The sequence below is a fragment of the Tinamus guttatus genome, unplaced genomic scaffold (genome assembly GCF_059628265.1).
Source record: "Tinamus guttatus ecotype Peru unplaced genomic scaffold, ASM5962826v1 Tinamus_guttatus_pri_ptg000904l, whole genome shotgun sequence".
Taxonomy (NCBI): Eukaryota; Metazoa; Chordata; class Aves; order Tinamiformes; family Tinamidae; genus Tinamus; species Tinamus guttatus.
The window spans coordinates 1-24,473 of NW_028289438.1; the positions used below are offsets into that span (position 1 = coordinate 1).

A 24,473-nucleotide genomic window follows, 5' to 3' on the forward strand; every position below is an offset into this window, starting at 1 on the left:
GCAGCGAATCCCGGAGCGGAATCGGGACCGGAGCCCAGGGTAGCAGCAGGTCCCGGAGCGGATTCCGGACAGATCCCGAGTCAGCAGCAAATCCCGGAGCGGATCCCGGATTGGATCCCGGAGCCGATCCCGGGGCATCAGCACAACCTGGAGCGGAACCCAGAGCGGATCCCGGAGCGGATCCCGGAGCGGATCCTGGAGCGGATCCCGGGACATCAGCACATCCCGGAGCGGAATCGGGACCAGACCCCAGGGCATCAGCACAACCTGGAGCGGATCCCGGAGCGGATCCCAGAGCGGCTCCCGGGACAGCAGCACAACCTGGAGCGGATCCCGGAGCGGATCCCGGAGCCGCTCGGGGCTCCCGCGGGGGGGCCCCGGCGGGGGGGGGGAGGGGGTCGCCGGTCGCCGGGGCCCCCCCCGGGGTGGGGGCGGGGGGCGCGGGGGGGGCGGGTGCCCCCCGGGAAGCTCCGGGTGCTCGAGCGCTTCTTCGCCCCCCCCCGCGCCCCCTCCCCCTCCCCCCCCTCCTCCTCCTCCTCCTCCTCGGAGGGGGCGGGGTCGCAGCCCGGGCCCCGCCCCTCTGCCCCGCGCCGGGGGCGGAGCCGCAGCCACGAGCGCCCCGCCCCCCCGGGGACACCTGGGGGGGGGACCCGGCGGGGGGGGACACGGCGGGGGGGGGCGGAGCCGCAGCCACGAGCGGCTCCCCCACCCGGGGCGGGGGGGGGACACGCGGGGGCGGGGGGGGGGGGACACGAGGGACCCCCGGGGGGGGACACGGGGGGGGGGGGGGACACGGCGGGGGGGGGGGGGGCCGCGTCGCGCGCGGTCCCTGGAGGCGCTGGGGGGGGGGGTCCCTGTCCCGGCTCCTGGACGAGGTGACGCGGCGGGTGTTGAGTCCCGCGGGGGGGCGGGCGCTGGGCTGGCCCCCCCGCCGCCCCCCCGCCCGGACGCCTGGGCCCCTCGGGGGGGCGGGGGGGGCAGCCCGGACGCCTGGGCCCCCCGGGGGGACGGGGGGGGGAGCCCGGACGCCTGGGCCCCCCCGGGCTCTGCCGGGGGGGACCGGGGGGTGTCGCGAGGAGCCGGCGAAGAGCGGAGAGGTGAGGGGGGGGCTCGGACGCCTGGGCCCTTTTTTTTGGGGGGGGGGGGGGGGGACCCGAATCCTTGAGCCCTTTTGGGGAGGGGGGGGCACCCGGACGCCTGGGCCCTTTTTATTGGGGGGGGGGGTGTGCCCTGATGCCTGAGCCCTTTTGGGGGGCACCCGGACGCCTGGGCCCTTTTTGGGAGCGGGGGAGCGGGGAGGGGAGTCCCGGCCCTTCGGGAGGGGGTTGGGCTGTCCCGGACGCCTGGGCCCCTCCTGGCAGGTCCCTGAGGAGTCCGGAGCAGCCCGGGTCCGGTCACGTGAGTGGGGGCTGCGGGGGGGCGGGGGGGACACGCGTGTCGGGGGGGGCTGGGGGGGGTCCGTGGGGGGGGGTCCCGTGGGTATGGGGGGGTCTGGGGTCTCCAGGGGGTCCCTGGGGGTCCCAAGAGGGTCCCGGGGGGGCAGGAGGGTCCTTGGGGGGGGGGTCTCGGGGGGTCTTGGGGGTCCCGGGGCTCCCTGGGCCCCCCCCGGGCTCCTCTGACCCCCTCCCCATCCCCCCCCAGGCTCGAGGCTCTCCGCGATGACGTTGCCAGGTGAGGGGGCGGGGCCTCGTCGGGACACGCCCACTGAGGGCGGGGCCTGGCTCCGTCACTCCCTCCCGCCGGCCCCGAGCTCCCAGTGCCCCCCCCGCCAAATCCCCCCGACCCCCCCCAGTGCCCTCCTGTGTCCCCCCGTGTCCCCAATGTCCCCAGTGTCCCCAATGTCCTCCACGTGTCCCCAGAGTCCCCCTGTCTCCCCCAGGTCCCCAATGTCCCCCCATGTCCCCAATGTCCCCAGTGTCCCCAGTGTCATCCCCCGTGTCCCCAATGTCCCTCCGTGTCCCCAATGTCCCCCCATGTCCCCAGTGTCCCCTCCATGTCCCCAGTGTCCCCCCGTGTCCCCAATATCCTCCCCATGTCCCCAATGTCCTCCCCTGTGTCCCTAGTGTCCCCACCGTGTCCCCTGTGACCCCCCATGTCCCAAATGTCCCCCCCATGTCCCCAATGTCCCCCATGTCCCCCATGTCCCCAATGTCCCCCACGTCCCCCATGTCCCCAGTGTCCCCCCCGCGATGTCCCCTCAGGCTCCAGGTCGACTTCGCCGCTTCCCAGAGAGTCACCCGGGCCCTGGAGCAGAGACTGCAGGGCCTCGTAAGGGGGCCCAGGCGTCCGGGGGGGGGGGGGGCAGGAGGGCCCAGGCGTCCGGGGGGGGGGGGGGGTCCAGGAGGGCCCAGGCGTCCGGGGGGGGGTGGATCCGGGTGGGGGGAGGTGTCCGGGGGGGTCCCAGATATCTTGGAATGGGGGGGGGTTGGGAAGGGGCCCAGGCGTCCGGGGCTGGGGGGGAATGTGGTCGGAGGGGGGGTAATTGGGGGGGGGGTCATATGTTGGGGAAGGGGCCCAGGCGTCCGGGGAGGGGGACATCCGGGTGGGGGGAGGTGTCTGGGGGGGTCCCAGATATCTTGGAATGGGGGGGGAGGGGGGGAAGGGGCCCAGGCGTCCGGGAGGGCCCAGGCGTCCGGGTGGGGGGGGGGGGTTCCAGGAGGGCCCAGGCGTCCGGGGAGGGGGGGGGGGGGTCCAGGAGGGCCCAGGCGTCCGGGGAGGGGGACACCCGGGTGGGGGGAGGTGTCCGGGGGGGTCCCAAATATCTTGGAATGGGGGGGGGGTGGGAAGGGGCCCAGGCGTCCGGGTGGGGGGGGGGGGGTCCAGGAGGGCCCAGGCGTCCGGGTGGGGGGGGTGGGATGTGCTTGGGGGGGAGGTTAATGGGGGGGTCATATGTTGGGGAAGGGGCCCAGGCGTCCGGGGAGGGGGACACCCGGTGGGGGGAGGTGTCCGGGGGGGTCCCAGATATCTTGGAATGGGGGGGGGTTGGGAAGGGGCCCAGGCGTCCGGGAGGGCCCAGGCGTCCGGGAGGGCCCAGGCGTCCGGGGAGGGGGACACCCGGGGGGGGGAGGTGTCCGGGGGGGTCCCAGATATCTTGGAATGGGGGGGGGTTGGGAAGGGGCCCAGGCGTCCGGGAGGGCCCAGGCGTCCGGGGCCGCAGGTCCGGGCGCTGGCGGCGCTGACCCCCCGGAGCCGGGAGCCGCTGCCGGCCCCGCCCTGGGGACCCAGGTGAGCGGGGGGGGGGACGGGGGGGGGGGGACGGTGACACCGGGGGGGGGGGGTGACACTGCGGTGACGTCACAGGCGGAGGCTGCAGGGGACGACGACGATGACGATGACGACGAAGGGCCCGGCCCCCCCCCGCTGCCCCCCCCGGCCTTCAGGGACCCCCCCCACCCGGGCAGGGGGGGGCCCAGGGGGGCCTTGTGCTGACCCCCCCCCGTGTGGGGGGGAAATACGGTCCCAAATGTCCCCAAATATCCCCAATGTCCCAATGTCCCCAATGTCCCCCCATTAAAGCCTGACCCGACCGGCTGCACTTGAGCCCATTGGGGACCCCCGATGTGGGGGGTGACCCACACGCAGGGACACAAAAAGGACTTGGGGGGCAGGGGGGGTGGCCACATGTCCAGCTTTATTGCCCAACAACAAAGGGGACCCGGGGGGGGGCCAAGGGGCCCCGGCGTCCAGGAAGGGGCCCCGGCGTCCGGGAAGGGGCCCAGGCGTCCGGGAAGGGGCCCCGGCGTCCGGGAAGGGGCCCAGGCGTCCGGGAGCAGCTCCCTGGGATCCCCCCTTTCCCGGGACACCCACCCAGGGAGCCCCTCTGGGGTCCCGGACACCCGGCGCAGCCACCGAATGGGTCCCAGTGTCCGGGAAGGGGCCCCGGCGTCCGGGAGGGGGCCCTGGTGTCCCCACTGTGTCCCCAAGGTCCCCATGGCCGCAGTCCTGTCCCAGGAGGTGCCATGGCCATGGTTGTGCCCAATGTCCCCACCGTGTCCCCAAGGTCCCTGTGGTCCTGTCCCAGGAGGTGCCACGGCTGCGGTTGTGCCCATGTCCCCACCATGTCCCCAAGGTCCCTGTGGTCCTGTCCCAGGAGGTGCCATGGCCATGGTTGTGCCCCATGTCCCCACTGTGTCCCCAAGGTCCCTGTGGTCCTGTCCCAGGAGGTGCCATGGCCATGGTTGTGCCCATGTCCCCACCATGTCCCCAAGGTCCCTGTGGCCGCGCTCCTGTCCCAGGAGGTCCCTATGGAGACCCAAGGCCACCCTGTTTGCGTGTGCAAGCGGGTGCAAGCGGTGCACAACGTGGGTGCGGGTGCAACGCGTGTGCAAAGGGGGTGCAATACACGTGCAAGAAGCATGGACGATGTGTGCACGTGCAGGAGGGCGTGCAAAGTGCGTGGGCACACGTGTGCTTGTGCAAGAGGCGTGCAATGCAGGTCCCCGTGCAGTGCACACGCAACACGTGCAAGGGCAAAGCAAAAGCACGTGTGTGCACTGAGTGTGTAAAACAGCCCTGCGAGGCACGTGTGTGATGCCACGCGGCGTGTGCGACGCGTGTGCAACACGTGTGCATCGGGGGCACTGCACTTGACAAGAGGTGCAACGCGTGTGCAGTGCACGTCTGATGCAGAAACAGTATGGGAGAAATGCGTGTGCAATGCTTGTGCACTCCATGCAAGTGCAACATGTGTGCAATGTGTGTGCGTGCAATGCATGGGCAACGCTTGTGCACTCAGTGCATGTGCAATGCATGTGTGCTCAATGCATGTGCAATGCGTGTGCACTCAGTGAGTGTGCAATGCTTGTACAATGCATGTGCAATGCGTGGGCAACGCGTGTGCACTCAATGCATGTGCAATGCATGTGCAATGCGTGTGCAATGCATGTGAAATGTATGTGCAAAGCATGTGCAATACATGTGCAATGCGTGGGCAATGCGTGTGCGCTCAATGCCATGTGCAATGCATGTGCAATGTGTGTACAATGCATGTGCAATGCGTTTGCAATACGTGTGCAATATGTGGGCTACATGTGTGCACTCAATGCAAGTGCAATGCATGTGTGCTCAGTGCATGTGCAATGCTTGTACAATGAGTGTGCAATGCGTGGGCAATGTGTGTGTACTCAATGCATGTGCAATGTGTGTGTAATGTGTGTGCAATGCATGTGCAATGTGTGTGCAATGCATGTGCAATCTGTGTGCAACGCGTGTGTGCTCAATGCACATGTAATGTGTGTGCATGTTCAACTCACATGCAATATGTGTGCAATGCTTGTGCGATGAGTGTACAATGCATGTGCAATGCATGTGCAACATGTGTGCAATGTGTGGGCAACGCGTGTGTGCTCAATGCACGTGCAATGTGTGTGCAATGCCTGTGCAACACATGTGCAATGTGTGTGCAACGCATGTGCAACGCGTGCAATGCATGTGCAACGCGCGTGTGCACAATGCGTGTGCAGTGTGTGCATGTGCAACTCACATCCAATGCGTGTGCAATGCATGTGCCATGTGTGTGCTCAATGCATGTGCAATGAGTGTACAATGCATGTGCAATGCCTGTGCAATACGTGTGCAATATGTGGGCTACGCGTGTGCGCTCAATGCATGTGCAATGCTTGTACCATGCGTGTGCAATGTGTGGGCAACGCGTGTGTACTCAATGCATGTGCAATGAGTGTGCAATGCATGTGCAATGTGTGTGTAATGTTTGTGCAATGCATGTGCAATCCGTGTGCAACGCGTGTGTGCTCAATGCATGTGCAATGTGTGTGCATGTGCAGCTCACATGCAATATGTGTGCAACGCATGTGCAATGCGTGTGCAACGCATGTGCAATGTGTGTGCAATGCGTGTCTGCTCAATGCATGTGCAATGCGCGTGCAAAGTGTGCAATGCGTGTGCAACCTGTGTGCAATGCATGCACATGTGCGATGTGTGCAATGTGTCCAATGCATTGCAACGCGTGTGCAATGTGTGTGCAATGCATGTGCAATCCGTGTGCAACGCGTGTGTGCTCAATGCACGTGCAATGTGTGTGCACATGCAACTCACACGCAATGTGTGTGCAACGCATGTGCAATGTGTGTGCAACGCGTGTGCAACGTGTGTCTGCTCAATGCATGTGCAACACGTGTGCAATGTGTGCAATGCATTGCAACGCGTGTGCGATGTGTGTAATGTGTGTGCAATGCATTGCAACGCGTGTCTGCTCAATGCATGTGCAACGCCTGTGCAAAGTGTGCAACGTGTGTGCAATGCATGTGCAACACGTGTGCAATGTGTGTGCAATGCATGGCAACGCGTGTGCAATGTGTGTGCAATGCATGTGCAACATGTGTGCAATGTGTGTGCAATGCATGTGCAATGCGTGTGCGATGTGTGCAATGTGTGTGCAATGCATTGCAACGCGTGTGCAACGCGTGTGCAACGCGTGTGCAATGTGTGTGCAACGCATGTGCGATGTGTGCAATGTGTGTGCAATGCATTGCAACGCGTGTGCAATGTGTGTGCAACGCGTGTGCAACGCGTGTGCGATGTGTGCAATGTGTGTGCAATGCATTGCAATGCGTGTGCAACGCGTGTGCAATGTGTGTGCAACGCGTGTGCAACGCATGTGCGATGTGTGCAATGTGTGTTCAATGCATTGCAACGTGTGTGTAATGTGTGCAATGCGTGTGCAACGCATGTGCGATGTGTGCAATGTGTGTGCAATGCATTGCAACGCGTGTGCAATGCGTGTGCAATGCGTGTGCAACACATGTGCGATGTGTGCAATGTGTGTGCAGTGCATTGCAACGCGTGTGCAACGCATGTGCGATGTGTGCAATGTGTGTGCAATGCATTGCAACGCGTGTGCAATGCGTGTGCAACGCGTGTGCAACGCGTGTGCAATGTGTGTGCAACGCATGTGCGATGTGTGCAATGTGTGTGCAATGCATTGCAACGCGTGTGCAATGCATGTGCAACGCGTGTGCAACGCGTGTGCGATGTGTGCAATGCATTGCAATGCGTGTGCAACGCGTGTGCAACGCGTGTGCAACACGTGTGCAATGTGTGTGCAGTGCATTGCAACGCGCGTGCGATGTGTGCAATGTGTGTGCAACGCATTGCAACGTGTGTGCAATGCGTGTGCGATGTGTGCAATGTGTGTGCAACGCGTGTGCAATGCGTGTGCAATGCATGTGCAACGCATGTGCGATGTGTGCAATGTGTGCAGTGCATGGCAACGCGTGTGCAATGTGTGTGCAATGCATGTGCAACGCGTGTGCGATGTGTGTGCAGTGCATTGCAACGCGTGTGCAATGTGTGTGCAACGCGTGTGCAATGCGTGTGCAATGCATGTGCAACGCGTGTGCGATGTGTGCAATGTGTGTGCAATGCATTGCAACGTGTGTGCAATGTGTGTGCAATGCGTGTGCAACGCATGTGCGATGTGTGCAATGTGTGTGCAATGCATTGCAACGCGTGTGCAATGCGTGTGCAACGCGTGTGCAACGCATGTGCGATGTGTGCAATGTGTGTGCAATGCATTGCAACGCGTGTGCAATGTGTGTGCAACGCGTGTGCAACGCATGTGCGATGTGTGCAATGCACTGCAACGCGTGTGCAATGCGTGTGCAATGCGTGTGCAACGCGTGTGCAACGCGTGTGCAATCCACGATCCGCAGCCCACACGCGTGCCCCCCCGCCACGCGCACCCCACGCGTGTGCGTGTGCGGAACACGCGTGTGCGGCACCCGCCGGGCTCTGCTGTGACCCATCGAGTTTATTGGCTGCCGCGGCCCAAAGCGGGTGGCCTGGGGGGACGGGGGGCACCCATGGGTGCTGGCAGGGGCCCGTGGGGCCCGGGCGTCCCCCAGCGCCCGTGCGGTGCCCCCCCTTGCGGATGTGCACGCGGGGGCTGTGATAGCGGAGCGGGGGCACCCATGGGTGCTGGCGGTGCGTCCAGGGGTGCAGCGTCACCCATGGGTGCTGGCAGTGTGCCCATGGGTGCGCTGTCACCCATGGGTGCTGGCAGTGCACCAATGCCTGCAGTGTCATCCATGGGCGCTGGCGCTGCACCCACAGCTGCGACGGCACCCACGGGTGCTGGCGGTGCGTCCAGGGGTGCAGCGTCACCCATGGGTGCTGGCAGTGTGCCCATGGGTGCAGCATCACCCATGGGTGCTGGCGGTGTGTCCATGGGTGCAGCATCACCCATGGGTGCTGGTGGTGCTTCCAGAGGTGCAGCGTCACCCATGGGTGCTGGCGGTGCGCCCATAGGTGCAGTGTCACTCATGGGTGCTGGCGATGCACGCATAGCTGCGGTGGCACCCATGGGTGGTGCTGGTGTGCCCATGGGTGCAGCATCACCCATGGGTGCTGGTGATGCACCCATAGCTGCGGCAGCACCCACAGGCACTGGCGGTGCGCCCATGGGTGCAGCATCACCCATGGGTGCTGGTGATGCACCCACAGCTGTGGCGGCACCCACGGGTGCTGGCGATGCACCCAGGGGTGAAGGTGATGTGCCCAGGGGTGCAGCGTCACCCATGGGTGCTGGCGATGCACCTGTAGCTGTGGCGGCACCCACGGGTGCTGGCGGTGCGTCCAGAGGTGCAGCATCACCCATGGGTGCTGGCAGTGCGCCCATGGGTGCAGCATCACCCACAGGTGCTGGCGGTGTGTCCAGGGGTGCAGCGTCACCCATGGGTGCTGGCGCTGCACCCATAGCTGTGGCGGCACCCACGGGTGCTGGCGGTGCGTCCAGGGGTGCAGCGTCACCCATGGGTGCTGGCGGTGCACCCGTGGGTGCAGTGTCACCCACGGGTGCTGGCGGTGCGTCCAGGGGTGCAGCGTCACCCATGGGTGCTGGCAGTGCATCCAGAGGTGCAGAGGCACCCATGGGTGCTGGTGATGCACCCGTAGCTGCGGAGGCACCCACAGGCGCTGGCAGTGCACCCATAGGTGCAGCATCACCCATGGGTGCTGGCGGTGCGCCCATGGGTGCAGCATCACCCGTGGGTGCTGGCGGTGCGTCCAGGGGTGCAGCATCACCCATGGGTGCTGGTGATGCACCCACAGCTGTGGCGGCACCCACGGGTGCTGGCGGTGCGTCCAGGGGTGCAGCGTCACCCATGGGTGCTGGCGGTGCACCCGTGGGTGCAGTGTCACCCACGGGTGCTGGCGGTGCGTCCAGGGGTGCAGCGTCACCCATGGGTGCTGGCAGTGCATCCAGAGGTGCAGAGGCACCCATGGGTGCTGGTGATGCACCCGTAGCTGCGGAGGCACCCACAGGCGCTGGCAGTGCACCCATAGGTGCAGCATCACCCATGGGTGCTGGCGGTGCACCCGTGGGTGCAGTGTCACCCACGGGTGCTGGCGGTGTGTCCATGGGTGCAGCATCACCCATGGGTGCTGGCGGTGTGTCCATGGGTGCGCTGTCACCCATGGGTGCTGGCAGTGCACCAACGCCTGCAGTGTCATCCATGGGCGCTGGCGATGCACCCACAGCTGCGGCGGCACCCACGGGTGCTGGCGGTGCGTCCAGAGGTGCAGCATCACCCATGGGTGCTGGTGATGCACCCACAGCTGTGGCGGCACCCACGGGTGCTGGCGGTGCGCCCATGGGTGCAGCATCACCCATGGGTGCTGGTGATGCACCCACAGCTGTGGCGGCACCCACGGGTGCTGGCGATGCACCCAGGGGTGAAGGTGATGTGCCCAGGGGTGCAGCGTCACCCATGGGTGCTGGCGATGCACCTGTAGCTGCGGTGGCACCCACGGGTGTTGGCGGTGCGCCCATGGGTGCAGCATCACCCACAGGTGCTGGCGGTGTGTCCAGGGGTGCAGCGTCACCCATGGGTGCTGGCGATGCACCCACAGCTGCAGCAGCACCCACGGGTGCTGGCGGTGCGCCCATGGGTGCAGCATCACCCGTGGGTGCTGGCGGTGCGTCCAGAGGTGCAGCATCACCCATGGGTGCTGGTGATGCACCCACAGCTGTGGCGGCACCCACGGGTGCTGGCGGTGCGCCCATGGGTGCAGCATCACCCATGGGTGCTGGCGATGCACCTGTAGCTGCGGTGGCACCCACGGGTGCTGGCGGTGCGCCCATGGGTGCAGCATCACCCGTGGGTGCTGGCGGTGCATCCAGGAGTGCAGCATCACCCATGGGTGCTGGTCCTGCACCCACGGGCGCAAGCGGGGGCCGCGCAGGCTGGGTGGGGGGCACCCATGGGTGCCCTCAGGGGGGCTTGCCCCCGAAGAGCCCCACGGGCAGGTACTTGACGTGGGTCGGCCACTGGGCCGCCAGCTGGAAGAACTTGACGTCGTCCCACTCCACCCCGTCCACGGTCACTGCCGGCGGCACCCGCGTCAGCACCCATGGGTGCCCCCGGGCCCACCCCCTGCGCCCATGGGTGACCCCTCCGGACTGCGCCCCTGGGTGCCGCTGACCGCAGAGTGCCCCCCCACCGACCCCCAGAAGTTCCCTGGGTTCCCCAGAGCCCTGCACCCTTGGGTGCCCCCCACCCTTGGGTGCCCCCCACCCTTGGGTGCTCCCCCCCCCTTGGATGCCGCCCCTCCTTGGGTGCTCCCCTCCTTGGGTGCCGCCACCCGTGGGTGCTCTCTCCTTGGATGCCGTCCCCCCTCCCTGGGTGCCACCACCCTTGGGTGCTCCCGCCTTGGGTGCTCCTCTCTTTGGGTGCTCCCCTCCTTGGGTGCTGCTCCCTTGGGTGCCGCCACCCTTGGGTGCTCCCCACCCTTGGGTGCTCCCCACCCTTGGGTGCTCCCCCCGCCTTGGATGCCGCCCCTCCTTGGGTGCTCCCCTCCTTGGGTGCTGCCACCCTTGGGTGCTCCCCTCTTTGGGTGCCGCCACCCTTGGGTGCTCCCGCCTTGGGTGCTCCCCTCCTTGGGTGCCATCCCCCCTCGGGTGCTGCCACCCTTGGGTGCTCCCCTCCTTGGGTGCTGCCCATTTGGGTGCCGCCACCCTTGGGTGCCCCCCATCCCGTGGGTGCTCCCCCCGTTGGATGCCACCTCCCCACATTGGGTGCCGCCACCCTTGGGTGCCCCGCATCCCGTGGGTGCTCCCTCCCCTTGGATGCCCCTCCCTTGGGTGCCACCACCCTTGGGTGCTCCCCCCGTTGGATGCCACCTCCCCGCATTGGGTGCTCTTGGGTGCTTCCCTCCTTGGGTGCTCCCCATCCCGTGGGCGCTCCCTCCCCTTGGACGCCCCCTCGCATTGGGTGCCTCCCCGCATTGGGTGCTGCCACCCTTGGGTGCTCCCCACTGTGGGTGCTCCCCACCCTTGGGTGCTCCCCTCCTTGGGCGCTCGCTCCCCTTGGATGCCCCCCCCCCAGCATTGGACGCCCCCCACATTGGGTGCCGCCACCCTTGGGTGCTCCCCATCCCGTGGGCACTCCCTCCCCTTGGACGCTCCCTCCCCTTGGACGCCCCCCCGCATTGGGTGCCCCCCCGCATTGGGTGCCCCCCCACCCATGGGTGCCCCCCACCCTTGGGTGCTCCCCCCGTTGGATGCCACCTCCCCACCTTGGATGCCACCACCCTTGGGTGCCGCCACCCTTGGGTGCTCCCCATCCCGTGGGCACTCCCTCCCCTTGGACGCTCCCTCCCCTTGGACGCCCCCCCGCATTGGGTGCCCCCCCGCATTGGGTGCCCCCCCACCCATGGGTGCCCCCCACCCTTGGGTGCTCACCCCGCAGCAGGGTGGGCGGCTGCCGCGCGGAGCAGATGAGCCGGCTGATCCCCTCCACCACTTGGCTCTTGGAGTCCGGCTGCGGCTCCCGCGGGCGCTTGCTCAGGAACAGGGCGGGCCCTGCGGCACCCATGGGTGCTGCTCGCGCCCGCCCCCCCCCGTGGGTGCCCCCCTTGGGTGCCCCCCACACACACCCCCACTTGGGGTCTCCCCAGATGTCCGCCCTCCGCCGCATCCCCCGCGCCCACCCTTGGGTGCCCCCTCCCAGCGCCCACCCTTGGGTGCCCACACTGGGACCAGCACCCAGGGACCCCGAATTCCCCAGGCACCCCCCAACTTGGGCGCCCTTGGGTACCTCCCTATCCACCCACCCATGTGTGGTCCCAGGACGCCACCCTTGGGTGCCAGCCCCTCTATAGGTGCTCCCAGGGCCTCGCGTTGCCCCCCTAGGGATGCTCCCAGCACCCATGGGTGCCCAGGACCCCACACTGCCCCTCCATGGGCGCTCCCACCACCCACGGGTGCTCCCTGGGTGCCCCCCATGCCCGGGTGTTCCCAGCACCCATGGGTACCCAGGACCCCGCGTTGCCCCTCTGTGGGCGCTCCCACCACCCATGGGTGCCAGGGATGCTCCCAGCACCCATGGGTGCCCAGGACCCCACGCAGCCCCTCCACAGACACTCCCAGCACCCATGGGTACCCAGGACCCCGCAATGCCCCCCCAGGGATGCTCCCAGCACCCATGGGTGCCCAGGACCCTGCGCTGCCCCTCCATGAGCACTCCCAGCACCCATGGGTGCTCCCAGGGTGCCCCCCACGCCCGGGCGTTCCCAGCACCCATGGGTGCCCAGGACCCCACACTACTCCTCCACGGGCGCTCCCAGCACCCATGGGTGCCCAGGACCCCATGCAGCCCTTCCCTGGACGCTCCCAGCACCCATGGGTGCCCAGGACCCCGCACTGCCCCCCCAGGGATGCTCCCATCACCCATGGGTGCCCAGGACCCCGCACTGCCCCTCCACGGACGCTCCCAGCACCCAGGGGTGCTCCCAGGGTGCCCCCCATGCCCAGGTGCTCCCAGCACCCATGGGTGCCCAGGACCCTGCGCAGCCCCTCCCTGGACGCTCCCAGCACCCATGGGTACCCAGGATCCTGCAATGCCCCCCCAGGGACGCTCCCATCACCCACGGGTGCCCAGTCCAACCCGCCGCCCCCCGCGCATGGGAGCACCCATGGGTGCCCAGGACCCCGCGCTGCCCCTCCACGGGCACTCCCAGCACCCATGGGTGCCCAGGACCCCGCGCTGCCCCTCCACGGATTCTCCCAGCACCCATGGGTGCCCAGGACCCCACACTACCCCTCCGGGGATGCTCCCAGCACCCATGGGTGCCCAGGATCCCGCAATGCCCCCCCAGGGACGCTCCCATCACCCACGGGTGCCCAGTCCAACCCGCCGCCCCCGCGCATGGGAGCACCCACGGGTGCCCAGAACCCCACACTATCCCTCCATGGACTCTCCCAGCACCCATGGGTACCCAGTACCCCACGTAGCCCCTCCAGGGATGCTCCCAGCACCCATGGGTGCCCAGGAGCCCACGATGCCTCTCCACGGACTCTCCCAGCACCCATGGGTACCCAGGACCCCGCACTGCCCCCCCAGGGACGCTCCCAGCACCCATGGGTGCCCAGTACCCCATGCAGCCCCCCCCCAGGGACGCTCCCAGCACCCATGGGTGCCCAGGACCCTGCGCAGCCCCTCCATGGGCGCTCCCAGCACCCATGGGTGCCCAGGACCCCACACTACCCCTCCAGGGATGCTCCCATCACCCACGGGTGCCCAGTCCAACCCGCCGCCCCCCCGCGTGCGGGAGCACCCATGGGTGCCCAGGACCCCACACTATCCCTCCATGGACTCTCCCAGCACCCATGGGTGCCCAGTCCAACCCGCCGCCCCCTGCGCGAGGCAGCACCCATGGGTGCCCAGGACCCCACACTACCCCTCCACGGGCGCTCCCAGCACCCATGGGTACCCAGGACCCCGCGCTGCCCCTCCACGGATTCTCCCAGCACCCATGGGTGCCCAGGACCCCACACTACCCCTCTGGGGATGCTCCCAGCACCCATGGGTGCCCAGGACCCCATGCAGCCCCTCCACCATCACTCCCAGCACCCACGGGTGCCCAGTGCAACCCACCACCCCCGCGCATGGGAGCACCCATGGGTGCCCAGGACCCCACACTATCCCTCCATGGACTCTCCCAGCACCCATGGGTGCCCAGTACCCCATGCAGCCCCTCCACCATCGCTCCCATCACCCATGGGCGCCCAGGACCCTGCGCAGCTCCTCCATGGGCGCTCCCACAACCCATGGGTGTCCAGGACCCCACGTAGCCCCTCCAGGGATGCTCCCACCACCCACGGGTGCCCAGTCCAACCCGCCGCCCCCCCGCGCGCGGGAGCACCCATGGGTGCCCAGGACCCCACACTACCCCTCCGGGGATGCTCCCAGCACCCATGGGTGCCCAGGACCCCACGATGCCTCTCCACGGACTCTCCCAGCACCCATGGGTGCCCAGGAACCCACACTACTCCTCCACCATCACTCCCACCACCCACGGGTGCCCAGTCCAACCCGCCGCCCCCACGCATGGGAGCACCCATGGGTGCCCAGGACCCCACGATGCCTCTCCACGGACTCTCCCAGCACCCACGGGTGCCCAGTCCAACCCGCCGTCCCCCGCGCGTGGGAGCACCCATGGGTGCCCAGGACCCCACACTACCCCTCCATGGACTCTCCCAGCACCCATGGGTGCCCCCCCCCCGCCCCGCACCCTTCTTGTTCTTCTCGCGGGTGACCACGGTGAGGGCCATGGTGGCGCCGGGGGCCTCGCCGGGGCCCGGCAGCCGCGTCACGGCCAGCGAGCGGAAGGTCCCGCGCAGGGACGTCTTGGTGGCATCGCGGGGCACCCGCTCGCGGGGGGCGCCCGTCGCGGCGCCCGCCCCGGCGCCCGCCGCCACCCAGAAGTCGACCTGGAGGCCCAGGGCGTCCCCGGCACCGCTGCGGGACGGGGAAGGGTGTCGGGGGGCGCCCATGGGTGCAGCACCCATGGGAGACGGTACCCATGGGATCCAGAATCCATGGACACAGCACCCACGGGATCCAGCACCCATGGGAGCCGGTACCCATGGGAGACAGTACCCATGGGATCCAGAATCCATGGACACAGCACCCAGGGGATCCAGCACCCAGGGGATCCAGCACCCAGGGGAGCCGGTACCCATGGGATCCAGCACCCACGGGATCCAGAACCCATGGGAGCCCGTACCCACAGGATCCAAGACCCAGGGAATCCAGAACCCATGGGAGCCGGCACCCATGGGATCCAGCACCCAGGGGATCCAGCACCCATGGGATCCAGAACCCATGGACACAGCACCCAGGGGATCCAGCACCCACAGGATCCAGCACCCATGGGAGACGGTACCCATGGGATCCAGAATCCATGGACACAGCACCCACGGGATCCAGCACCCATGGGAGCCGGTACCCATGGGAGCTGGTACCCATGAGACCCAGAATCCATGGACACAGCACCCAGGGGATCCAGCACCCAGGGGATCCAGCACCCAGGGGAGCCGGTACCCATGGGATCCAGCACCCACGGGATCCAGAACCCATGGGAGCCCGTACCCACAGGATCCAAGACCCAGGGAATCCAGAACCCATGGGAGCCGGCACCCATGGGATCCAGCACCCAGGGGATCCAGCACCCATGGGATCCAGAACCCATGGACACAGCACCCAGGGGATCCAGCACCCACAGGATCCAGCACCCATGGGAGACGGTACCCATGGGATCCAGAATCCATGGACACAGCACCCACGGGATCCAGCACCCATGGGAGCCGGTACCCATGGGAGCTGGTACCCATGAGACCCAGAATCCATGGACACAGCACCCAGGGGATCCAGCACCCAGGGGATCCAGCACCCAGGGGAGCCGGTACCCATGGGATCCAGCACCCACGGGATCCAGAACCCATGGGAGCCCGTACCCACAGGATCCAAGACCCAGGGAATCCAGAACCCATGGGAGCCGGCACCCATGGGATCCAGCACCCAGGGGATCCAGCACCCATGGGATCCAGAACCCATGGACTCAGAACCCACGGGATCCAGAACCCATGGGAGTCGGTACCCATGGGATCCAGCACCCAGGGGATCCCACCCACTGACCCAGCACCCATGGGAGCCGGTACCCACGGGATCCAGCACCCATGGACACAGCACCCACAGGATCCAGCACCCAGGGGATCCAGCACCCACGGGATCCAGCACCCAGGGGACCCAGCACCCAGGGGATCCAGAACCCAGGGGATCCAGCACCCACGGGATCCAGCACCCATGGGACCCAGCACCCAGGGGACCCAGCACCCACGGGATCCAGCACCCATGGGTCCCAGCACCCATGGGATCCAGCACCCATGGGACCCATGGGATCCAGCACCCAGGGGCCCCAGCACCCATGGACCCAGCACCCAGGGGATCCAGCACCCATGAGATCCATCACCCATGGGATCCAGCACCCAGGGGCCCCAGCATCGTGGACCCAGCACCCATGGGATCCAGCACCCATGAGATCCAGAACCCAGGGGACCCAGAACCCGTGGACCCAGCACCCATGGGATCACACCCACTGACCCAGCACCCATGGGACCCAGCCCCCAGGGGACTGGGGCCCCCATGGATCCAGCACCCATGGGATCCCACCCACTGATCCAGCACCCACGGGATCCAGCACCCAGGGACCCAGCACCCAGGGGACCCAGCATCGTGGATCCAGCACCCATGAGATCGCACCCACTGACCCAGCACCCATGGGACCCAGCACCCAGGGAACCCAGCACCCATGAACCCAGCACCCAGGGGATCCATCACCCATGGGATTCAGCACCCAGGGGATCCAGCACCCATGGGATCCCACCCACTGATCCAGCACCCACAGGATCCAGCACCCAGGGACCCCAGCACCCAGGGGACCCAGCATCGTGGATCCAGCACCCATGAGATCGCACTCACTGACCCAGCACCCATGGGACCCAGCACCCAGGGGACCCAGCACCCAGGGGATCCATCACCCATGGGATTCAGCACCCAGGGGATCCAGCACCCATGGGACCCAGGGGCCCCAGCACCCATGGACCCAGCACCCATGGGACCCAGGGGCCCCAGCACCCATGGACCCAGCACCCACGGGACCCATGGGATCCAGCACCCATGGGACCCAGCACCCATGGACCCAGCCCCCATGGGATCCAGCACCTACGGGACCCATGGGATCCAGCACCCATGGGACCCAGCACCCATGGACCCAGCCCCCATGGATCCAGCACCCATGGACCCAGCACCCATGGACCTAGCACCCATGGGACCCAGGGGCCCCAGCACCCATGGACCCAGCACCCACGGGATCCAGCACCCACGGGACCCATGGGATCCAGCACCCATGGGACCCAGCACCCATGGGACCCAGCACCCATGGACCCAGCACCCATGGATCCAGCACCCATGGACCCAGCACCCATGGCCCCAGCACCCACGGGACCCCATGCCGGGCGCTCACCCCGTGCCGGTGGCCGCCATGGAGGGCGAGGACGGGGGGGTGGCACCGGCGTCACGCAGCACCCCGGGGCCCCCGGGGGGGGACGTGGAGGGCACGGCCAGGCTCAGCGCGGGGCCCTCGTCCCCGTCACCTGCGGCCACCGCGTCAGAGGGGCACCCCGGGGTGCCACCCCTTGGCTGTGACACCCCTGGGTGCCACCCACTGGCTGTGACACCCCAGGGTGCCACCTCCTGGCTGTGACACCCCGGGGTGCCACCACGGGGCGGGTATGGGAATGGGGGGGGCAGCACCCTTGGGTGCCCTACCTGCTGCTGGGGGGGGGTCCTCCACCAGCCCCACTTTGACCACCTGCCAAGAGGGCGGTGGCCAAGTGTCACCCTGGGCCACCCCCGGTGTCACCCTGGGCCACCCCCGGTGTCACCCCGGGACATGTCCCCACCGCTGGTGCCACCCCCACGCTGGGACACTGGCCCCTTTCCTGATGCCGGTGACACCCCCAGTGTCACCGATGACACCCCTGTCCCACGCCACGTGGCCAGGGCCACCCCCAGTGCCACCTGCGGGTGTCACAGCTCGGTGACACCCGCCCCCCTCCCCCCGGTGCCCTGGCAGTGTCACCGGTGTCACTCACCCCCACGAAGGGCACGAACTTCTGGTAGGAGCCCTCGTCCTGGCTGCCGGGGGGGACACGGGGACCGGTGACCACGGGGATGGCACCGTGTCCCTGTGCCGCTGTCCCCATGGTCAATGTCCCCAATGTCCCCATGTCCATGATGCCAATGTCCCCATACCCACATCGCCACACCACCGTCCCTGCACCAATGTCCCCATGCCCGTCTCCCCACCCCGATGTCCCCATGCTCAATGTCCCCAATGTCCCCATGTCCATGACGCCAATGTCCCCATACCCACATCGCCACACCGCTGTCCCTACGCCAATGTCCCCATGCCCGTGTCCCCACCCCGATGTCCCCATGCCCCACAACCCCCAGCCCCCCAGCAATGTCCCCATGCCCTCGACGAGGTCCCATGTCCCCGATGTCCCCATGTCCATGACGCCAATGTCCCCATACCCACATCGCCACACCGCCGTCCCTGCACCAATGTCCCCATGCCCGTGTCCCCATCCTGATGTGTCCGTGTCCCCACCCCGATGTCCCCATGCTCAATGTCCCCAATGTCCCCATGTCCATGACGTCAATGTCCCCATACCCACGCCCACATCGCTGTCCCTATGCCAGTGTCCCCATGCCCGTGTCCCCACCCCGATGTCCCCATGCTCAATGTCCCCAGTGTCCCCATGTCCATGAGGCCAATGTCCCCATACCCACATCGCCACACCGCCGTCCCTGCGCCAATGTCCCCATGCCCACGTCCCCACCCCGATGTGCCCATGTCCCCACTCCAATGTCCCCATGCTCAATGTCCCCAGTGTCCCCATGTCCATGACGCCAATGTCCCCATACCCACATCGCCACACCACCGTCCCTACGCCAATGTCCCCATGCCCGTGTCCCCACCCCGATGTCCCCATGCTCAATGTTCCCAATGTCCCCATGTCCATGACGCCAATGTCCCCATACCCACGCCCACATCGCGGTCCCTATGCCAATGTCCCCACGCCCGTGTCCCCACCCCGATGCGCCCATGTCCCCATCCCGATGTCCCCATGCTCAATGTCCCCAGTGTCCCCACGTCCATGATGCCAATGTCCCCATACCCACACCTCCACACCGCCATCCCTGCGCCAATGTCCCCATGCCTGTGTCCCCACCCCGATGCACCCATGTCCCCATCCCGATGTCCCCATGCTCAATGTCCCCAGTGTCCCCATGTCCATGACGCCAATGTCCCCATACCCACATTGCCACACCGCCGTCCCTGCACCAATGTCCCCATGCCCGTGTCCCCACCCCAATGTCCCCATGCCCCCCAACCCCCAACCCCCCAGCAATGTCCCCACGCCCTCGATGAGGTCCCATGTCCCCAATGTCCCCATGTCCATGACGCCAATGTCCCCACGCCCGTGTCCCCACCCCGATGTGCCCGTGTCCCCACCCCGATGTCCCCATGCTCAATGTCCCCAATGTCCCCATGTCCATGATGCCAATGTCCCCATACCCACATCGCCACACCACCGTCCCTACGCCAATGTCCCCATGCCTGTGTCCCCATCCTGATGTGCCCGTGTCCCCACCCCGATGTCCCCATGCTCAATGTCCCCAATGTCCCCACGTCCATGACGTCAATGTCCCCATACCCATGCCCACACCGCCGTCCCTGCGCCAATGTCCCCATGCCCGTGTCCCCACCCTGATGTACCCGTGTCCCCACCCCGATGTCCCCATGCCCCACAACCCCCAGCCCCCCAGCAATGTCCCCATGCCCTCGACGAGGTCCCATGTCCCCGATGTCCCCATGTCCATGACGCCAATGTCCCCATGCCCACATCGCCACATCGCCGTCCCTACGCCGATGTCCCCATGCCCGTGTCCCCACCCCGATGTCCCCATGCTCAATGTCCCCAATGTCCCCATGTCCATGACGTCATTGTCCCCATACCCATGCCCACATTGCCGTCCCTATGCCAATGTCCCCATGCCCGTGTCCCCACCCCGATGTCCCCATGCCCCCCAGCCCCCCAGCAATGTCCCCATGCCCTCGACGAGGTCCCATGTCCCCGATGTCCCCACGTCCATGACGCCAATGTCCCCATACCCACATCTCCGCACCGCCGTCCCTACGCCAATGTCCCCATGCCCGTGTCCCCACCCTGATGTACCCGTGTCCCCACCCCGATGTCCCCATGCTCAATGTCCCCAATGTCCCCACGTCCATGACGTCAATGTCCCCATACCCACACCCATATCGCCATCCCTATGCCAATGTCCCCATGCCCGTGTCCCCACCCCGATGTCCCCATGCTCAATGTCCCCAATGTCCCCATGTCCATGATGCCAATGTCCCCATACCCACATCGCCACACCGCCGTCCCTACGCCAATGTCCCCATGCCCGTGTCCCCACCCCGATGTCCCCATGGCCCACAACCCCCAACCCCCCAGCAATGTCCCCATGCCCTCGACGAGGTCCCGTGTCCCCTATGTCCCCGATGTTCCCGATTGTCCCCGATTGTCCCCGAGGTCCCCGATTGTCCCCAAGGTCCCCAATGTCCCCAAGGTTCCCCCGCTCACAACTTGTGCTTGCAGGTGAGCATGGCCTCGGCCACCGGCAGCTGGTGGGTGACGCTGGCGCCCGCCACGTAGGACATGATCCGCGCCACCACGTTGAAGGGCTCTGCGGGGGGGGGGACAGCACCCATGGGTGCTGGGGGCGGGGGGACCCGAGGAGCCCCCCCCGCCCCCGCTGTGGCCGTGGGGTGACAGGGCCTCCCAGCACCCACGGGTGCTCCCGGGGTGCCCCCCATGCCCGGGCGTTCCCAGGACCCCGCTTTGCCCTTCCATGGGCTCTCCCAGCACCCATGGGTGCTCCCCGGGCACCCCTCACTCCCAGGCGCTCCCCAGCACCCACGGGTGCTCCTGGGTTCCCCCCACTCCCAGGCGCTCCCAGCACCCACGGGCGCTCCCCAGGCGCTCCCAGCACCCATGGGTGCTCCCGGGTTCCCCCCACTCCCAGGCACTCCCAGCACCCACGGGCGCCCCCCACCCCCGGGCGCTCCCAGCACCCATGGGTGCTCCCCGGGCACCCCTCACTCCCAGGCGCTCCCCAGCACCCACGGGTGCTCCTGGGTTCCCCCCACTCCCAGGCGCTCCCAGCACCCACGGGCGCTCCCCAGGCGCTCCCAGCACCCATGGGTGCTCCCGGGTTCCCCCCACTCCCAGGCACTCCCAGCACCCACGGGCGCCCCCCACCCCGGGGCGCTCCCAGCACCCACGGGTGCTCCCCAGGCGCTCCCAGCACCCATGGGTGCTCCCGGGTTCCCCCCACTCCAAGGCGCTCCCAGCACCCACAGGCGCCCCCCACCCCCGGGCACTCCCAGCACCCATGGGTGCTCCCCAGGCGCCCCCCACCCCCGGGCACTCCCAGCACCCATGGGTGCCCAGGGCCCCACGCTGCCCCTCCATGGGCGCTCCCAGCACCCATGGGTGCTCCCTGGGCACCCCCCACCCCCAGGCACTTCCCAGCACCCATGGGCGCTCCCCAGGCGCTCCCCAGCACCCGTGGGTGCTCCCCGGGCGCCCCTCACTCCCAGGCGCTCCCAGCACCCATGGGTCCTCCCCGGGCGCCCCTCACTCCCAGGCGCTCCCAGCACCCACGGGAGCTCCCCAGGCGCTCCCCAGCACCCATGGGCGCTCCCCCAGCGGTCTCAGCACCCGTGGGTGCTCCCCGGGCGCTCCCCAGCACCCGTGGGTGCTCCCGGGTTCCCCTCACTCCCAGGCGCTCCCAGCACCCATGGGTCCTCCCCGGGCGCCCCCCACCCCTGGGCGCTCCCAGCACCCATGGGTGCTCCCCATCCCCGGGCGCTCCCCAGCACCCATGGGTGCTCCCGGGTTCCCCTCACTCCCAGGCGCTCCCAGCACCCACGGGCGCTCCCCAAGCCCTCCCCAGCACCCATGGGTGCTCCCGGGTGCCCCCTACTCTCAGGCGCTCCCAGCACCCACAGGCGCCCCCCACCCTCGGGCGCTCCCAACACCCATGGGTGCTCCCGAGTTCCCCCCACCCCCGGGCACTCCCAGCACCCATGGGTGCTCCCCGGGCACCCCTCACTCCCAGGTGCTCCCCAGCACCCACGGGCGCTCCCCAGCACCCGTGGGTGCTCCCGGGTTCCCCCCACTCCCAGGCGCTCCCAGCACCCACAGGCGCTCCCCAGGCGCTCCCCAGCACCCATGGGCGCTCCCGGGTTCCCCTCACTCCCAGGCGCTCCCAGCACCCACGGGCGCTCCCCGCGCACTCCCAGCACCCATGGGTGCTCCCGGGCACCCCCCACCCCCGGGCGCTCCCCAGCACCCATGGGTGCTCCCCAGGCGCTCCCAGCACCCATGGGTGCTCCCGGGCACCCCCCACCCCCGGGCACTCCCCAGCACCCATGGGTGTTCCCCGGGCACTCTCAGCACCCATGGGTGCTCCCAGGCACCCCCCACCCCCGGGCGCTCCCCAGCACCCACGGGCGCTCCCGGGTTCCCCCCACACCCGGGTGCTCCCCAGCACCCACGGGTGCTCCCCGGGCACTCTCAGCACCCATGGGTGCTCCCGGGTTCCCCCCACCCCCGGGCACTCCCCAGCACCCACGGGCGCTCCCGGGCACTCCCCACCCCCGGGCGCTCCCCAGCACCCATGGGTGCTCCCCGCGTACCCGTCCCCGCGGCGGGCGCCTCGCTGCGCCCAAACAGCTCCCGCCAGGCCGGGTCGAAGAAGGCGGCCCCGTAGCGCCCGTCCAGCGACGCCAGGTACTGGGCCACGGGGTGGGCACCTGCGCGGGGGACACGGCCCAGTGTCCCCAGGGCCACCCTGTCACCCGCCACCCCCCGGCCCGGGCGCTGTCCCCAGCGCCCCAGGTGGCCCCAAATGTCTTTGTGTCCCCTGTGCCCCATTAAATGTCCCCTGTGCCCCTAATGCCGCATGGTCCCCGGTGTCCCCAATGCCTCGCAGGCTCCCCAGAGCCCCAGTGTCCCCATGTCCCCCTGTCCCCATATCCCCAGCATCCCAAGCCCCATGTCCCCAGTGTCCCCATGTCCCCATGTCCCCGGTGTCCCCATGTCCCCCTGTCCCCATATCCCCAGCATCCCAAGCCCCATGTCCCCATGTCCCCATGTTCCCAGTGTGCCCATGTCCCCATGTCTCCATGTCCTCGTGTCCCGTGTCCCCATGTCCCTGTATCCCCATATCCCTGTATCCCCATGTCCCTGTGTCCCATGTCCCCACGTCCCCGTGTCCCCCTGTCCCCGTGTCCCATGTCCCCCTGTCCCCGTGTCCCCATGTCCCCCTGTCCTCATGTCCCCATATCCCATGTCCCTCCATGTCCCATGTCCCGTGTCCCCATGTCCCGTGTCCCCTTGGGGACGCACCCAGCGGCACCAGCAGCACCCGCAGGTAGCCCAGCCACTCGGGGCCCCGTGTCCCCGTGTCCCCATGTCCCCATGTCCCCCCTTGGGGACGCACCCAGCGGCACCAGCAGCACCCGCAGGTAGCCCAGCCACTCGGGGCCCCGTGTCCCCGTGTCCCCATGTCCCCCCTTTGGGGACGCACCCAGCGGCACCAGCAGCACCCGCAGGTAGCCCAGCCACTCTGGGCCCCGTGTCCCCATGTCCCCGTGTCCCATGTCCCCGTGTCCCCATGTCCCCATGTCCCCTTGGGGACGCACCCAGCGGCACCAGCAGCACCCGCAGGTAGCCCAGCCACTCGGGGCTGCGGGTCCCCATGTCCCCCCATGTCCCCATGTCCCCCCGTGTCCCCCCGTGTCCCCATGTCCCCCCTTTGGGGACGCACTCAGCGGCACCAGCAGCACCCGCAGGTAGCCCAGCCACTCGGGGCCCCGTGTCCCTGTGTCCCCATGTCCGCCCATGTCCCCATGTCCCCTTGGGGACGCACCCAGCGGCACCAGCGGCACCAGCAGCACCCGCAGGTAGCCCAGCCACTCGGGGCTGCAGGTCCCCATGTCCCCCCATGTCCCCCCGTGTCCCCATGTCCCCATGTCCCCATGTCCCATATCCCCATGTCCCCCCGTGTCCCCATGTCCCCATGTCCCCATGTCCCCATGTCCCCCCGTGTCCCCATGTCCCCATGTCCCATGTCCCCGTCCCTCCGTGGGGACGCACCCAGCGGCACCAGCAGCACCCGCAGGTAGCCCAGCCACTCGGGGCTGCGGGTGCCCATGTCCCTATGTCCCCATGTCCCCGTGTCCCCATGTCCCATGTCCCCGTGTCCCCATGTCCCCATGTCCCCTTGGGGACGCACCCAGCGGCACCAGCAGCACCCGCAGGTAGCCCAGCCACTCGGGGCTGCGGGTGCCCGTGTCCCCATGTCCCCATGTCCCCGTGTCCCCCCGTGTCCCCTTGGGGACGCACCCAGCGGCACCAGCAGCACCCGCAGGTAGCCCGGCCACTCGGGGCCCCGTGTCCCCATGTCCCCCCATGTCCCCATGTCCCCTTGGGGACGCACCCAGCGGCACCAGCAGCACCTGCAGGTAGCCCA

The 24,473-nt window shown here is 68.1% G+C and overlaps 1 protein-coding gene across 1 annotated transcript in view; it reads right to left on the bottom strand.

Annotated features, from left to right (window-relative positions):
* Positions 1–10,228: 10,228 nt before the first annotated feature.
* The window catches only part of LOC148591238 (phosphofurin acidic cluster sorting protein 1-like), a 41,843-nt gene continuing 27,598 nt past the window's right edge, over positions 10,229–24,473 (bottom strand). Inside the window, exons 17-24 of the mRNA XM_088537941.1 lie at positions 22,636–22,752; positions 20,516–20,618; positions 17,954–17,996; positions 17,628–17,670; positions 17,323–17,452; positions 14,530–14,756; positions 11,699–11,818; positions 10,229–10,341 (exon numbers count right to left, since the gene is read on the bottom strand). Of these exons, the coding sequence (XP_088394067.1) occupies positions 10,229–10,341; positions 11,699–11,818; positions 14,530–14,756; positions 17,323–17,452; positions 17,628–17,670; positions 17,954–17,996; positions 20,516–20,618; positions 22,636–22,752 (896 nt within the window). The remainder of the gene's footprint in view (positions 10,342–11,698; positions 11,819–14,529; positions 14,757–17,322; positions 17,453–17,627; positions 17,671–17,953; positions 17,997–20,515; positions 20,619–22,635; positions 22,753–24,473) is intronic.